This window comes from Sinocyclocheilus anshuiensis, unplaced genomic scaffold (assembly GCF_001515605.1).
Source record: "Sinocyclocheilus anshuiensis isolate Anshui unplaced genomic scaffold, SAMN03320099.WGS_v1.1 scaffold552, whole genome shotgun sequence".
Taxonomy (NCBI): Eukaryota; Metazoa; Chordata; class Actinopteri; order Cypriniformes; family Cyprinidae; genus Sinocyclocheilus; species Sinocyclocheilus anshuiensis.
The window spans coordinates 1,059,543-1,077,031 of record NW_015554362.1 but is presented as its reverse complement, the minus strand read 5'-3'; the positions used below and the strand labels follow the sequence as shown (position 1 = coordinate 1,077,031).

At 36.5% G+C, this 17,489-nt stretch overlaps 1 protein-coding gene across 1 annotated transcript in view; it reads left to right on the top strand.

The window, feature by feature from the left end:
• Positions 1-17,489, top strand: part of LOC107671459 (CUB and sushi domain-containing protein 3-like) — a 292,685-nt gene that overhangs the window by 47,152 nt on the left and 228,044 nt on the right. Inside the window, exons 4-5 of the mRNA XM_016464380.1 lie at positions 5,340-5,534; positions 16,261-16,468. Of these exons, the coding sequence (XP_016319866.1) occupies positions 5,340-5,534; positions 16,261-16,468 (403 nt within the window). The remainder of the gene's footprint in view (positions 1-5,339; positions 5,535-16,260; positions 16,469-17,489) is intronic.

Here is a 17,489-nt window from a genome sequence, read left to right as displayed (position 1 = left end):
CAGTCTGCCCTGTCACGGCCATGGAGGCCGTTCATGAACTCACTGTCTATCCTTTCACAGCCAAGAAGGCCATTCAAGAACTCTCTGCTTGCTCCGTCACAAGCAAGTGGTCTGTCCATTTCTCTGCACCGCCATGGCTTCCTGCTCTGCCGTCATCACCCGGCCGCCCTGCTCTGCCTGCACCACCATGGCTTGGGTTTTGTTTCATGTTCATGTTTTCCATGTCTTTTATTTTGTAATTGTTTCATGCTGTCAGTGTCATGCTTCCCTTGCCCTCATGTATCTCTGCCTTGCGTATGTGTCATGTTCTGATTGGTTGTCTCAGTCATGTGTCTTGTTTCCCATTGGTTTGTTCTTGTCATGTGACCCTCATTGTCTGATATAAGTAGCCATCATGTTCCCATAGTCTTGGTGGTGTATTGAAGTTATAACCCGCTGTCGGTGAGTCTAGTCTGTTTATGCCTCGTCAAGTCTGTTTATGCCTAGTTAAGTCTGTTTATGCCTATTTAAGTCTGTTTATGCCTAGTTAAGTCTGTTCATGCCTCGTCAAGTCTGTTCAAGTCAAGTCAAGTCTGTTCAAGTCAACTCTAGTCAAGTCTTCATTTATTGTTTGGATCACTTGTAAATAAAACTGCACATGGGTTCTCACTATGCTCGCCTTCAGTGGACTAAATCATTACATTGGACTACTTGTCTGGCTGGCTTAACTCCTTGTTATTCATTTCATCAGCACATAAGCCATATTGATTTAGTCTTCTTGTACATGAGAATTTATCAACTTCACACTGGAGTTGTGAATTGAATGTAAATTTAACAAGGTTAGTAAATGATTTTATAACAATAGTCTCATATTTACATGTATTATGTTTAGTTATAGTGACTATACTTTTAAAACGGTGTGTTTTGTAATGTTTATTCTGATGCAACATCTTGCCTCACATTTCTGTTGCAAGTGCATTAATGTACACATGCATTTGTTTGGTCCCATTTTGTATTAGGTATGTCCACAGTAAGTGCATTATATCAAATTATTAAAGATACTAATAAAGTGGGTCTGTTTGTTTTCTCAAACCGATGCACAAGTCCATTTTTTTCTGTTTAAATTGACAGCAGGTCACAGATTCTGTCCATGGAGCTTAAGTTGTACTGAATCTGGAACATTATTGGATATATTGGCAGCAGCAGACAGGCTAGTGCTTCTACAGTCCTGTAACTGTCAATGCAGATCACCCAACAACATTCATTATGACAGAGAGGTGTCGTTTGTCACGAGTGCTGGAGGTATAACCTGCTGTGAGTGGTTATGACAGGCCACATGCCATGCTTATGTCATGTTTATGTTTGTATTTATTATAGAAGCTGTCATGTTAAGCGATGACAGGTAAAACAGAACACTCTCCTGCTGTGCTCCATAAATCAGATGCTTGTTGCAAAGGCCACCGCGGTGGATGTGAAGGTAAACAGGAGGATTGAGCAAACAAAAATCTTAGTGGTTTCTTAGTTATCTGTGGAGTGACACTTCAATGGCGTGCAGTGACCGCCACATACCCGTGTGTAGTGTTTCATCAAGATGAAATGGTGTTTACAATTCATTTTACTTTACTAATGTGACATTTCTGGGTGAAAAAAGATATTCAGTGATCTTAAATGTTGGGAGGGACATTGTTTCGAATTCATTGGACTGTGTTGATGGGCAGATTGATTCTGAAATATGAATAGTGTTTATGTGTATTATGAAATGTAGATTAAGAAATTTGAACATCATCTATCTTGATTTGATTTTGATCTATCTCACATGTTCTGCTTTAGTGGTTTTCAGCTGGTGCGTTGCAGGTCTTTCTAAAGCGTCATTGACAGAAAAATAGGCTTATTATCGGAAATTATTTCCCATATTATTTGTTGTGTGTCCAATAATACAGTATTTTGGTGCAAGTTCATTAGTCACTACGGAGAAACCAGCCAAATTAGACTGATGCCAGCTTGAACAGGTTGCTTGATATCCTCTCATCCTACGCAAAGTAAAAGAAAATATGACCCAGACTAGATTAAATATGAATATAGAGCATGCAACCATCGAAAGCCACTCATGTTGACAGTTATATTGTTGATGTTAATGTGTATATCGTTGAGCATATGCAATTAGTAATGGATAGATGGATGGATGGATGATAGACTGATAGATGGACGGATAGAGCAGTATATTGTCAGACCTGTACAATTCAGGATGTATGGATGAATGATTGATAGATTGATGAATGATGGATGGAGCAGTGTATTGTTGGGCTTATGCAATTCATTATGGATGGATTTATGGATGAATGGATGAATGATAGATTTATGGATGGATGGATGGATGGATGGATGGATGGATGGATGATAGATTCGATGGATGGAGGAGCAGTATATTGTTGGGTCTATGCAATTTTTGATGGATGAATGATAGATTGGTTGATAGATTTATTGATGAATGGATGAATGATTTGTGGATGGATGGGTGATAGACGGATTGATGGATGGATAGAGCAGAATAGTGTTGGGCCTGTGCAGTTCATGACGGATGGATGGATGGGTGATAGACTGATAGATTGATGGATGGTTGGAGTGAGCAGTGTATTGTTGGGCCTATGCAGTTTAGGGATGGATGCATGAATGAATGAATGGATGATAGACTGATGGATGGATGGATGGATGGATGGATGGATGGATGGATAGGTGGATAGTTTAAATTTGCACAACAAAAAACTAGTGCCGAGTCTCCATTTGGTGTCCAGAGTAAAATCTACCTCGTAAAACAAAACCAGTTCAGAACTGCTGCTGTATTTCACATCAATAGGCTTTGTATTTCCACAAATCACCACTCCTGAGTAGCAATTACATGGCCTCTTTCTAAAAGTAATTTCCAACTCCAAATGTCGCACTCCACCACTGTCCTGCCCATCAGTCAGAGACCCAGTAGCACAATCAAACGGATGCCTCATGTCTCTGTTTGTATTTGAGTTTTTTTCACCCTGCTGAGGGACCATGTTTGTAATTGCTTCTTTGGAACAGGGGAAGAAAAATAAATAATCATCTCTCAGAGGTAATACTTCCAACACACTTTCTGAACTGATTCATTTCCACCCCGGGCCATTTATTTGACTGCCATAATATAGAAAGCCACGGAGTCCAACCTGTCGTAATGAACAGGAAATGCCTCCATTACCCCAGATCACGAGCGTAAAGCTCAGTGGGAATATATGCGAGCAGAGATGAGCTGACAGATGTGCCGTGTTCCTATGCAGAGAGTCACACATGAAAACATAGAGAGTGAGCGATGATAGTCGCGAGCAGCATTTGATCAACTTCAGCTGCTTTCGTTTAAGCAACGGAGCTCCCGATCGCAAACCGAATGGGAAACGTGTTTGCGCAAAGCATCGGTGCCAAAGTGCATGCTTTGTTGTTAAAGGTAGATTAAGAAAAGTAGGATCTGTCTCATTTAGTGACATGGAGATAATGGTCTCGTTGGTGTGAAGTGACGGGGGTTTAAGACGCTTTAAGTCTAAGACTTAAAAGCACAAATTGAGATGAGATTAATGGTTCAGTGATTGTGTACCAGGGAGCAAATGCACTGCCATATCATTCTAGCTGCTAAATGCCGTCTATAAATCATCTGCTCAAGTTGTAATTTTGCACGTCTGCTGGTTTTAGAGGGTCACTTTTTATACTTGTATACTTCTATTGCAGAAGCACATTAGTGAAATGCATTAAAGTGCATTATACTTTCTAATGTAGAACTATAAGGACCTTTAAAAGACATTCTTTGTGTTCTTCACATGCTGTGCAGATGCATTTATTTGCATTTTCACTCTAGATGACATGCTAAATTCTTCGATTTATGGTGCCATTTCCTAAAATGCAGTGTTTCTGTCACCAAACTGTGACAGAAATCAGAATACAGCAGGTTAGGGTTCATGTCATGTCAGAATGTTTTTTTTTTTTTGTAAGGCGTTTGTGTGGATGTATCAGTGATTGTAGCAAAAAAATTACAAATACAGTCTGCTCTGTACTGATGTATGCTTTGTACTACTGTTATATTCTGTTAATAATAATAATTCTGTTAATAATTTTATTCAGCAAGGACACATTAAATTGATCAAAAGCGACAGTAATGACATTTATAATGTTACAAAAGATTTCTATTTCAAATAAATGCTGTTCTTTTGAACTTTCTATACTGCAAAAAAAATCCTGAAAAAATGAACATGCTTTCCACAGAAATATGAAGCAGCACAACTGTTTTCAACATGTTTACTGAGCAGAAAATCAGCATATTAGAATGATTTCTGAAGGATCTTGTGACACTGAAGACTGGAGAAATTATGCTGAAAATTCAGCTTTGCATCACAGAAATAAATATATTTTAAAATAAATTTAAATAGAAAAGTATTGGTTTAAATTTGTAGTAATTTTTCATAATATTACTGTTTTTACAGAATAAAAAAAATTTTAAAAAAAAAACGCAGCCTTGGTGAGCAATAAAGACTTCTTTTAAAAACATAAAAAATCTCCCTACCCCCAATCTGTTATACTGTGTTTATTAAAATCAAATAAAATTATTTTCACATACGGTTATCTTTTTTAGTATGCAGAATACATTACATAGCAGGCAGTATGTATTCTATTCTATTCTATTCTATTCTATTCTATTCCATTCTACTTAATAAACTGCAAATAAATAAATAAATGAATAAAAACATTATTTTGCGTTCTTTGAATTATTCACTTCAGAATACAGCATATACTGTTGTGCCAGGCAGTATTTAGAGTGACTACTTCATGATAATCATAACTGATTAATTTTGATCAGCTGATTGTCACAAATATCAGTCTGAAACGGGCAGCGCAGTGCGTCTGAAGTCGCCTGAGAATTGAAATGAAATTTTATGATGGTGGCAGGTGCTCAGAGCGGATATGTGCTGGTTTAAATCAAAGATAAGCGAGCTTAACATATCATACCCAGACATGTGTCTCTAAGGATTAGAAATGTGTCAAAGCAGGAATATTAGTCCAACGCCAGATGTCTGAGAAATAAATAAGGACTGTCGACTGCATTCATGACACAACTTCTTCTTCTTTTTTTTTTTTATAGATAAGTATATTTTTTATTGCAGTAGGATGTGGCCTTTTTGTTTCTTGCACAAATTCATTTTTTATTAATTGTTTTCATTATTTTTTGATGAATACAGGCTTTGCAACTCTCTAATTGGCCGGTTATAACCAGCAGAAATCAGCAATGCGTTAAGAGTAAAATTGCCCTTTACTACATCTGATTTTGGCATCTTCGCTTTGTCTCTCTTCAGAACTACAAAGCAGTTCTTGTGGGAATCCAGGAGTTCCTGCCAAAGGAATCCTGAATGGAACAGGCTTCAATGTGGGAGACAGAATCCGGTACCACTGTGTGGCTGGATATACCCTGGACGGCCACGCACAGCTGACCTGTGTCACCAGCACGTCTAATATAGCGGTGTGGGATTTTCCTATTCCCATCTGCAGAGGTAAGAAGTGGCAGATAGACGCTTGGGGAACTGTGCTAAGCAGCTCATATTTATTTTCTGAATGCTTGGGTTCTTATTAAAAGGAGACCATCTCTGCTTTTGTAGGGCGTCAGAGGGCATTAATGCATTTGGACACGCTTAAAATATCAAAGCAATTGGTTTCTGGAAACAAATTATGCACAAGCTCTTCTCAGAACTAATTTCATTTATTTGTAATGACATTTATCCGACTAGGGCTGAGGGATATAACTAAAATAATATTGATATTTTTCATCCCTTTCATAGTATGCAATATATCTCAATTTATCTAAAAAAATGTATATTGCAAAGGGAAAAAGTCTAGATATTTATACTGTTGATATTGCTATATTAACTATATCAACTATAGGCTGTTATATGTACACTGGAAAAAAAGCTTTCATGGGCAGCCTAGAATATCATGCACTTTCACAACAAAATAAACTTTTTTTTCTTTATTGAATAATAATAATAATAATAAACACCTCTTTGTTCTCTTTCTCTGTATCATTGTTTCTACACTGCTGATTTTTTCAACTAATTTTTTTATTTATACCAAACAAGGCCATAATCATATTTAGAACATTAGGGGGACTATTGTTTTGAGGAAAATATTAAGACCAGACCACTATGGTAATGGTAAAGGAACTAAATAAATAATACGATTTTTTTGTAAAGTAATCAATCTGAACTGCAAATATTTTTATTTTAAAATATGCACCCATTCAATTTTAGTTGTAGCCTATTCCTAATATGTTGAAAACGCAAGACAGAAAATGCTATTGTCGTCACAATAATTATGAATTACATGAATCACGTAAATGACAGCCCAACTTTCAATTCAAAACGGCGGAATTTGACAAAAGAAAAAAAAAGGCGAATACTTGATAATACAGTTGAGCTGATTGTTACTATAGTAAGTAATTCTTACATTCAACATTAACAGCAAGTCAAAAGGGGAAAGCTTTCAACTGAACTGGGGTGCGTTTCCCGTACAATGACGTAACTCGCTGATTAACCACCATAGTATGATGCATTGTTGTTGAAACGAACTAGCTAGTTACGACTGTTTCCCGAACACAGTCGCATCTCCGTCGTTTGAACCACATTAGTTCAACAACATAGGGACATTGTTAATGACGTCACACGCATGTGGTGGAGGAATAACTTCTGCTATTTAACCGATTAGACATCTCTAAGATGCTGTTGTATTGAACATGGCACCTGATGACTAATTTACTATTTTTTGTTCCCTGTCATTTTTCTTTATTTGATGTTTGATTCATTGCGGGTTTCCTCTTATGTCATACTCCGGGGATTCCTTAGGTATTTCTGCACATGCGAACTCTTCAAAAACGGCGCTTTTAGAGGACGCGCTAACATACATAGATTAAAATGCATTTCTATTTAGTTAGAATGGAATATATACTGTAGATTGCACTGCATGTTAGCTTACTTATTGTGCCCAATAGCATATTTATTTAAGCCCATATCCCTAGCTAACAAGAAACTATGCTTCTAACCACAGGTCGAGAGCTGTAGTAAAACAACAAAATCACTCACTTATTTATACATTTTTGTTACTTTATTTGGGTACATTCATTTACTATAAAAATACTGTGATTTGAGTGTTAACACTTAATATAAGTGAAAACCTTTAACATACTGTTTTACCAATATTGTTATATGAGAAATTTGTCTTTATGAATGTTTTAACAAAGATACTCACTTGACAAACTCACCTTTTCTTTGCACAAACGAAATGATGACTGCGTTCCAATCGGCATGATTAATGTTTTCAGAGGGCACTTATGGCACTTAGGGAGAATAATTGCGAGGGCGACGCTGCTATATAGTTTCAAACTGAATTTGTAATAAAAAAAAATATTTAAAGGCGAATTAGGTAAGATCTAAGTACCACAATTTTAACTCTTCCAAATCACTCAAAGTGGATGGTGAAATCTTCGAAAGGAATAGGGCATAGGGTCGATAACTCTGAATAGAACACACCCCAAAGTAACAACGACCTATGCCTCTAACCACAGGTGAAGAGCTGTCGTTCCAACGACACAAGTTTGCGAATGTTCGTTTGAACTATGGTTTTGGGAAACACCGAATCGTTGAACTATGTTGGTAACGACGGAACTTGCGTAACTTGCGTTACTTTTGAGAAACGCACACCTGTATAGCCTACATGCATTTTAGACGCTTATATTATGCTCGTGCCCCATCCATGCAATGAACGCACGGTATTGAATGATGTTTCTTTTCTTTTAGAACATTAAAACTGCTCAGGTAATTTCAGTGGTAGGCTATGATACATATTCGTGTATTAAACTCCTCGTAACTCGCAAACTCCCCATGATAGCGCGCAAATTAAATAATATTTCTGCCCGTTTTCGCTCGTTTCAGCCTCTGCTTTTCTGAAGGGGTGTGCCCGAAGCGTGAAACAAATGCGCATTCTACAGAGCCACTAACAGGTTAGCCGCTTGCTAGCGTGGTAGCCTGTTGCATTACAGTACATGAAAGTTCACTTTGTGGAGTAATAACGCAACATTCATTTGTTCCGCAATAAATTATATACATACAGAGACACACACATTTGTAGAGAATATTCTATATTCTAATTCTGTAAAAACAACAAAATCACTCACTTATTTATACATTTTTGTTACTTTATTTGGGTACATTCATTTACTATAAAAATACTGTGATTTGAGTGTTAACACTTAATATAAGTGAAAACCTTTAACATACTGTTTTACCAATATTGTTATATGAGAAATTTGTCTTTATGAATGTTTTAACAAAGATACTCACTTGACAAACTCACCTTTTCTTTGCACAAACGAAATGATGACTGCGTTCCAATCGGCATGATTAATGTTTTCAGAGGGCACTTATGGCACTTAGGGAGAATAATTGCGAGGGCGACGCTGCTATATAGTTTCAAACTGAATTTGTAATAAAAAAAAATATTTAAAGGCGAATTAGGTAAGATCTAAGTACCACAATTTTAACTCTTCCAAATCACTCAAAGTGGATGGTGAAATCTTCGAAAGGAATAGGGCATAGGGTCGATAACTCTGAATAGAACACACCCCAGGTGCGGCGCAATCAATGACGTCAACACAGCAAACTAACAACGACCTATGCCTCTAACCAGAGGTGAAGAGTTTGCGATGCAGTTTGCGAATGTTCGTTTGAACTATGGTTTTGGGAAACACCGAATCGTTGAACTATGTTGGTAACGACGGAACTTGCGTAACTTGCGTTACTTTTGAGAAACGCACACCTGTATAGCCTACATGCATTTTAGACGCTTATATTATGCTCGTGCCCCATCCATGCAATGAACGCACGGTATTGAATGATGTTTCTTTTCTTTTAGAACATTAAAACTGCTCAGGTAATTTCAGTGGTAGGCTATGATACATATTCGTGTATTAAACTCCTTGTAACTCGCAAACGCCCCGTGATAGTGTTCAAATATTTCTGCCCGTTTTCGCTCGTTGTCAGCCTCTGCTTTTCTGCAGCAGACTGAAGCCTCCGGGTGAATTCAGCGCGCCTTGCATTCAGCTAATAAAAGAAAAATGCAGCAATTTTCTGGAGTTATTTTATGATTGTTTGGGCAGTCTCAAGCTATAGCTTAAACTTCTCAAAATACAGTCAGCTTCAGATTAGTTTTAATCTATGCACAAAAATTTACGTAATCTTTATCTAATTCTGATTGGGTGGGCAAGACAGTCATTTGAGTGGGCTCAGCCCACCCCTGCCCATGCCTGGAACCGGCCCTGGTTTGAACTGATTCACAGAAATGAATCAGACTTCCCAGGTTTAAATCAGAGGCACTACTTATTAGGGCTGGTCCGAAAGACTTTAGCTGTTGTGGCGCAGCGCGACACGACAACTGTCGCGTCCGGTGTAGACATGGTGTAATAAAGGCAGGAATCTGTGTGTGTCTTTCTGTCTGTTTGCATTTTTATTATGTCGAGAACCGTTCATCCAGTCGACTTCACGCGTGGCGGGTGTGTTGCTGCGGACTGTAGTATGAGCGCTCCTTCATCTTCCTTCGGGTTCTTCGGCCACTCTGAGAGAGGAGCAGGACCTTCAGAATGGGCAGATGGTCTTTTGATCCCACTTCCTCTGAGAAACTGCCCATTCTCAAGATGTAGGCACTCATCCAAGAGTCCCTAGCAGCCCTCTTCGGCACACTTGAATGGCAGATATCTCTGAATCCAGATGGAACGACCTAGATCCAGAGGACACACTCTCAAAAGCGGTGAAATTCTTGCCGTGCTAGCAGTTTCTGTCGTTTGACTGGTTGTCGGACACATGTTTCCAGTAACTGTGTCACCTGTCCATATCAGCTCTGTGAGGAGAATTTCTGCAGGAGGAGCTCTGAATGGCATGCTCTTTCTGACAGCTTAAATCCCAGCAGAACATGTTGAGATGTTCGCCTCGCTGTGACAGTTTAGTGTCTTGCATGGCAAAGTGAGCTTATCTTATCTCTGCTTACCTCCTTGCTCATTTAGCAGCCAGTTCCAAAACTGAGTACATCAAACCCATTTTCACAGAGTAGCTGTTTATCCAGCATAAAAATGTAATGTATAGTGGAAAGCACATTATCATTTCAAAGGCTCCTGAATTCAGGACCCACAGGCTGCCAGTCCCAACGCCTGCACCAAAGTTAATGAAAAAACAAAAAAAATACGTTTTTATGGATCTCGTAGTGGTGCTTATTTAAGATTTTTGCTTTTAAGTCTGACCTTAAAATTTAATGAAATATTAATACAATTTAATTGTATAATGCTATAAATGCACAAACATATAGAATATATAATATAATAAAATATATAACAATATGTATGATTGATAATGTTAGGCATCATATATATAAAGCATTTTCAAGCAGCAAAACAATCAAAGTGCAATGCAGCTTTACATTTTTTTCTCTCTATACATTAGAATGTGTTCCGTTTTTTTTCCTGAGCAAACTGTAATGACTCTCATACATTTTTACCATAATTTACAGAAGACGCCCACTAAAAGTTATTTGAAATATTAGACACTTTATTTGCATTAATGCTATGTGTGTATATAAAATCACTTTGTAAATGTAATTAAATGCACACACACACAGATATGGAGCATTTTAATGTTTTAGCAATAAGAGTGTAAATCAGGGTTGTGTGCCAATTTTGGCTCAAAATGGACCAATTCTTTTGCACAACCATGCTGTTAAATATCACACAGCACAATCAAGCTTGAATCCATATTTGCACAAGAGGCTCAAACACGTCATTTTGGTTCCCACTTGTATGCTGTGCTTCATTTTGAGTTACGAGAGTAGCATGAGTGCTATTTGTGTTGGAAAAATCATTGGTGGGTTTTTTTTTTTTTTTTTGGACATTAGGTTTTCAATCAATGTACTTTTGTCTCTTAAATGGACATGACGACAAAGAACCAGTGATTGAAAATGTTTGAAATTACAGTTAAAAAAAAATCACCGTACTCAGAGACACGTTTAGTGTAAGTATGCCGTAACTCATTTGATGTTGCATTTATAATCGTGTCTCTTGCATCTTGCTTTTTAGAAGTATTGTTAAAAAGATTAGCTTTTTGAGTTGTGTATTGTGCATCATTATTGTTCAGTAATTTCACTGTTTAGCAGCTTGAGTAGCTTTTAGGAGAAAACTCAATTCAAATTGAGTTAATTTTGCTGTTGATAAGTTGATGAGTTCATCCCTACAATTAAAGCAATGGAGGAAGACGTTTTGAGAAATATGGAAATGTACAATCAGTACATGTATTTTAAATGTAGTCTTGGCTAAAGGCCATAACTTTATATTTATCTAGGGGAAGATAAAGCACCCTCTGGCAAAGAATCTCATATATTGCGATTATTGATGTCTTTATGTGCTCTATAAGTGTGTCACAGGTGTGTGATTCAGCTGTAACGTGAACACATGCGGCTCCACACCTGGGATGCAATCATAACAAATTGTTCTTGCATGTAGGCCTGTGTGCATAAACTCTGCATGCTTCTAATAATCATTATGATTACCTAACGCTGGATTCAGCATGGATGAGGTTTGCATAAATAAGAGTTGGGAAGAAAATGACAAGCTTTATTTAGATTTATCTAATAGGAATTTAAACACTCACTGTCTGTCTGTCAAGCAGCGCTTACAACCCACAGTTTTCTCCATAATGTGACAGATTGTAGACTGAAACAAGATATTTCTTAAGAAAAAATGTAGGGATGGGCTTGATTTTATTTATCAGGAAAAGATAAGAGGACCTGTTGAAATCAGCTGTCATTTCAGATTTAGAGATTTTTTTTTCACGTTGATGAAAGAATCAAATATTGTTTATATATCTTTATTTTATTTTAATATTTTTTATGTATCACATTAAATTTTGCAAGAAAAATCGATAATTTTGACCCATACAATGTATTTTTGGCTATTGCTACAAATATACCCCAGCGACTTAAGACTGGTTTGTGGTCCAGGGTCTCACATACACACACACACACACACACATACACATATAATGTATATATATTAATTTTGCACAAGACCAGAACTTTGTTTTAAGGAAGTAAATGATTTTGATTTCATGTTGACTTGAAGCTGTGTTTATTTTAATATTAATTTTGCCTAGAAATGCTACAGGCTTGTAATGCTAATACGTCTGTCTTCAGTTTTGGTATTTATGCATATTCATAATCTAAGTTGATGTGTGGCCCCAAAAAGTATTTGCACATTAAGTCGCACTTAAATGTCTGAATGCCATTTCATTAGATGCAAACAACAAATTATGCTGGATCTCTTCTCAGAACTAACTTTTTCACATTGACCTTTAAACAGCTGTTGTGGAAGTGCTTTTTAAGTGGCTGTATAAGGTCACACAAGTGTAAAATGATGCACTTCACTATAGTTTGAGTGTGAAAATACTTTGTGGAGCTGCTGTAAAGTCAGACAGCGCTAATACAAGCGATAATGTGTCCATATTCAACAGGGTTTGAGTTGATTCTCTAACACTCATAGAGGAGTGCTGAACTTCCAGTTTGATGAAAGAACAAAGAACGACAGTCCATTCAGAATAAAAGATAATGAGAATCCATATTAAGTCTTGAAAAGCAACATTAATCTCTCATAGTGGAATGTTTCTTCTTCTGAGCTCTGCTTTAATGAGAGAGGATAAGGCATGTGCCGATGTATTATCACCTTTCATGTACCCATCACATCAGCCTACATCAGATCCAAATGCCTTCAACTCACCGCCTCTTCTGTATAGTCTCAGTCTCAGACGGCATACCCTTAGACCGCCCATAGACCGCTAACCCGCTCACTGTCTAATCCATCCTGCAGACAAAACCGTAAAAGGACTTTCTTGATCTGGCGAGCTCTACTTTCTCGATCTGATCGGCTAGCTTTATGAAACTTTCAGGAGCGAGTTTGAAAAGTCAAGTCTACCTGGAAACAAAGTTGTTTACACTTGGCGCCAGATTGAAACTTGAAGCTTTTAATGCTAAAATAATTATTGCCCATTTTTTTCCAGGTTAGTAGCATTAGAAAAGATGTTCAAAGTTTTGTCTGGGGCATTGAAAGCAAAGTAAACTAGATGTCCATAAGCAGACCTGAAAATGTTACCTTTCCGAATTATGTCTGTGAAAAGTACTTATTTGAAGTTTTAAATACTTGGATGATCAGAAAACCGTACATGTATTCTGGTATTTGTTTGTGGAGACTACCTTGGCATAATTTAAAAAAAGTTCTTAAAATACATTTTTATAAATAATTTAAATGAAATTAAAAATAAATTTTTAATTTAAAATAAACATTTTACATGAATTTAGCTTTCTTTTCTAAATGATGTTGGTGAAAATTGCGTATTTGAAGTTTTAAATTAATTTAAAATAAATACTTCAAATATTTTTTAGAATTTAAATTAAAAATACTTAATATAAGTTTAAGTTAAAATTTTAATTTTAAATTCAAGTACTTAAAAAAATGTTTCAATTAAAAAAATATATTAAATATTAAAATTATAATTTAAAACTAAAATTGTTATTATTTGTAGAGACTGACTTGCCATAATTTAAGTAAGGCATAATTAACAGACACCCAATGAATTATTAGAAAAATTATAGAATAATGCAATAAAACAGCCCCATGGTATACATTTCAATAATTTGTCATACTAAATTTCATAGGGTATATGTCGAACGTCACCTGACCAAAACCGGAAAACAGGTCTCATCGCTTCTGCTTGTCGGAGAACGTGCTAACAGCCGTAATAAATAATAGCGATATCTATGGACTTTTAAGATAATCAGTTGAACTAGCTAGCTGTTTTTTTTGTTGACGTTTTCTTAAATTTTTATATCTAAATGTTAGTGAAAAGAATAAAAATAAAAACTGTTAGATATCAGTCCGCATATGTGATGGACATTGGTTATGATAATCTTTGGTATCTACTTTGAAGGCATCTTGAGTAAAACGGCTTCATATTTAACGAAGCATATGCAAAATGCTTGAACTGGAAGCGACGAAACCCGGTTAACAGAATACGGAAGTCTGTTGCGGATAACCCCTATTGGTTTCATTAAAATACTTTTATTTACTACATTTTGTTCTTGTGGCATATCTATTTCAGATCAATTATTCCTAAATGGCATGTAGAGCCACTTTAAATGTTAGACAAATAGTCCTCTTCCTGTCAAAATGGATGATTCTTAACCAAAATGAGCTACGGTGTGGATGGGACTTTTTGCTGTTTAGTCAAAAAAATGTTGTTTACGTGTGACTAACCTCTGCTTCGCAAACATGTTGCATTACCTGCATTTTAAGCAGCTGTGCGGCGCAGATCTGGACCCTCGTGTGGCTGAAGCTCATTCGTTATTTTCTCCTTGCATGAGCTGTTGAGAGAGTCCTGTGATAAAGCATGAGTTTGCCTAAAATAGGCTTTTTAGGGCAGAAATGCCGACATATAAGGCAATTTGCAGCTTAGGGAACATGGACTGTCAGCACACATTAATAGATGTGAAGCTGAAGCTTTCAGAAATTTTAGTAATAGATGTTCCGCTGCTTTGAAGCATCTGAACACGCAAATGCACCTGCCGTCTGCTGGATTCGTAATGAACGAGACGTGCACTGCTACATGTGCATTTAAAATTACATTTAGATAATTAAATATGCATAATGTCATTTACAAATTGGGTAACTTAAGGAATGAGATTTTCCTGACCCTTTGAACTCTAGTTATCGGTTTTATCATTTAAAAGTCAGAATTGCGCAAATTTTGTTTTTTTTTCTCCACCATGAAAAAAGGTAAGTGTGACAATTTTGACTTAGAATTGCTGTTGATATCTTGCAATTCTGACTTTATTTTCTCAGAACTGTCAAACAGAAGTCCAAATTGTGAGATAAAAGGTCACAATTACCTCTTTTTTTTATTTTTTTATCCCATGGCAGAAACAATTTTTCATCGATTTCAGAGCTTTGGTGCAGGGAATCATTTAAAGTGATAGTTCACCCAAAAATGATTTTTTTTTTGTCATTATTTATTCAGCTGCATGTTGTTCCAAACCAATTTGACTTTCTTCTTACTGCATGACACATAATAAGTTATTTTGAACAATGTTTCAACTGTGTCAGTGTTTCAACTCATCAAAACAACATTGGACCCCATTGACTTTCATTGTATGGACAAAGACGTTATACAATATCTCATACAGGTTTAGATCCACATCAGGGTAAATAAATGAATATGTCTGTTTTTCACGCAAAGCTGTCCTATCTGCACTATGGACTTGCAGTGTTTGCAATACTTGCAATATTGCCCTGTTGAGCAGCTTCACAGCTCACTATGAGTGATTGTTTCATGTAAAAGAGCTTCCGAAAATCCTTCTTTTGTGTTGCATGGAAAAAACAATTACATATGGGTTTGGAATGACATGAGGTGAATAATAATGATTGCATTAAACTATTCGAATGCATTTGTTGCACACCAAATGAGTGTGCAATATGTTGCATTAGCTGATGTCCTGCTGATGTTTGCTTTAAATATAAAATACCCTTGATTAGGTACAGTAATTGCATTTTGGAGTGTTTTGTTAAGACGCTTTCCTCTTATCCTGCATATGAAGCTAATTAGATTAATTATCTGACACTGTCTCTGTTTTCAAGCCAGTCTTGGGCTGCATAATTAAGTGTTGATTTTATTTTTGTTTTTGGAAAATAAATGCTTTCAAAACCCATATAATAGTCATTAAAACAATCATTTTGTTCCACAGAACACAACCAGCAATTAGCGTGATCAACCTGATGTACAATAATTGCTCTTATCGCTGTTTATTGTTTTGCTGGCAGACAAAAATCCAATCCAGTGTTGCCGAAGCATGAAAAAAAGACACCAAAATTTATTTTGGAGGAGCTTCGCCTTCGCTGTGTGATGCTCATTATCCGTCATAATCATAATGGCAATGATTCTGCTTTGCAAAACAGACCTTTGACTTGCAGCTAACAGTCGGACGAACCCTTCCTGCTCTGTTTCCTTTCTAAAGATCTGTAAGAGTTTCATAGCAGCTTAACAGAAAAAATAAATGCCGTCAATTCACAAACATTTTGGATTTCACTCTTTTTCTGTAAAATGATAGATACTATTTGTTTATATTGGGCGTTTGTTTGGCCGACAGCTGAGGACACATGTGGCGGGACCTTCCGCGGGTCCAGTGGCACCATCTCCAGTCCAGACTTTCAGAAGGACTATCAGAGCAGTGGCGAGTGCACGTGGACCATCCTGGCTGATCCAGGAGACACCATCTCACTGGTCTTCACTGAATTCCAGATGGACAGCAAACTCGACTCTTTAGAAGTTGAGGGATCCGATCCACCAACAATATGGTGAGTATGATACTGAATTATGTTGCGTCTCACTGGAATTCTTTATTCTGCATTCTGTGGTCAGTTATTGTTGCAGGGTTCCTGCGGGTTTTAAAAAGGTCTTGAATCATAGCAGAAAGTCTCAAATTCATCAAGTCGTGGAAAACTGCATAATGTTACAGAGTAAAATGTTGGTCCAGGAAGTGGTATATGTCTGTGCAAGCTTTGGAAGTATTGATGGAAGCGATTTACTGGATTTATGCTTTGATAATCGTACTGAATATTATCCAGATGTAGTTTTTGATAAAAATGTGATTTTCTCACCTTTTTGCTCAAAATTATGCATTTTTTATGAAACCTACATATATTCAAGTGTTGATAAAAAAAGAATGCTTTAAGCTAGAATAAAACTGATTCATATGTATATTCATACAGCAAGATATACTGGAGGCCATCCAATTTTAGTGAAAATCGTCAAAATCACTGGCGGTGGCTGCCAACTTTTTTTTTAAAAATGTTGGCGGGGAAAGAATTAAATGGTGCATTGCAATGTATATCTTGCTCAGTATTTTTGTCTTGTTTTCCAATACAAATATCTAAACATCCTGAAAACGAGATGCATTTACTTGAGATGCAAATGTAAAATGTATCGAACAAAATTTATTTAGTTTTTGCTTAAAAAAAAGAGCTAGTATCTGTGGGGTATGAATATTTTGTTCTTGTTTTAGTCATAAGCTCACTTTATTTTCATCAATTTTGACCATAAATAAGACTTGTTATTTTGCTTTTCAAGTAAATGTATCTTGGTTTAAGAATCTTTAGACCTTTGCACTGGAAAACAAGACAAATATACTGAAAAAGAACAGCAGTTTTTTGCAGTGTGTTCAGAAGGTGCAGTAAAAATTATTTCCATATTCTAGTGGTTGGGAGCAGAGCTATTCAATCCTTAAAGGGATAGTTCACTCAAAAATAAAAATTCTGTCATTAATTACTCACCCTCATGTCGTTTCAAACCCGTAAGACCTTCGTTCATCTTCGGAAC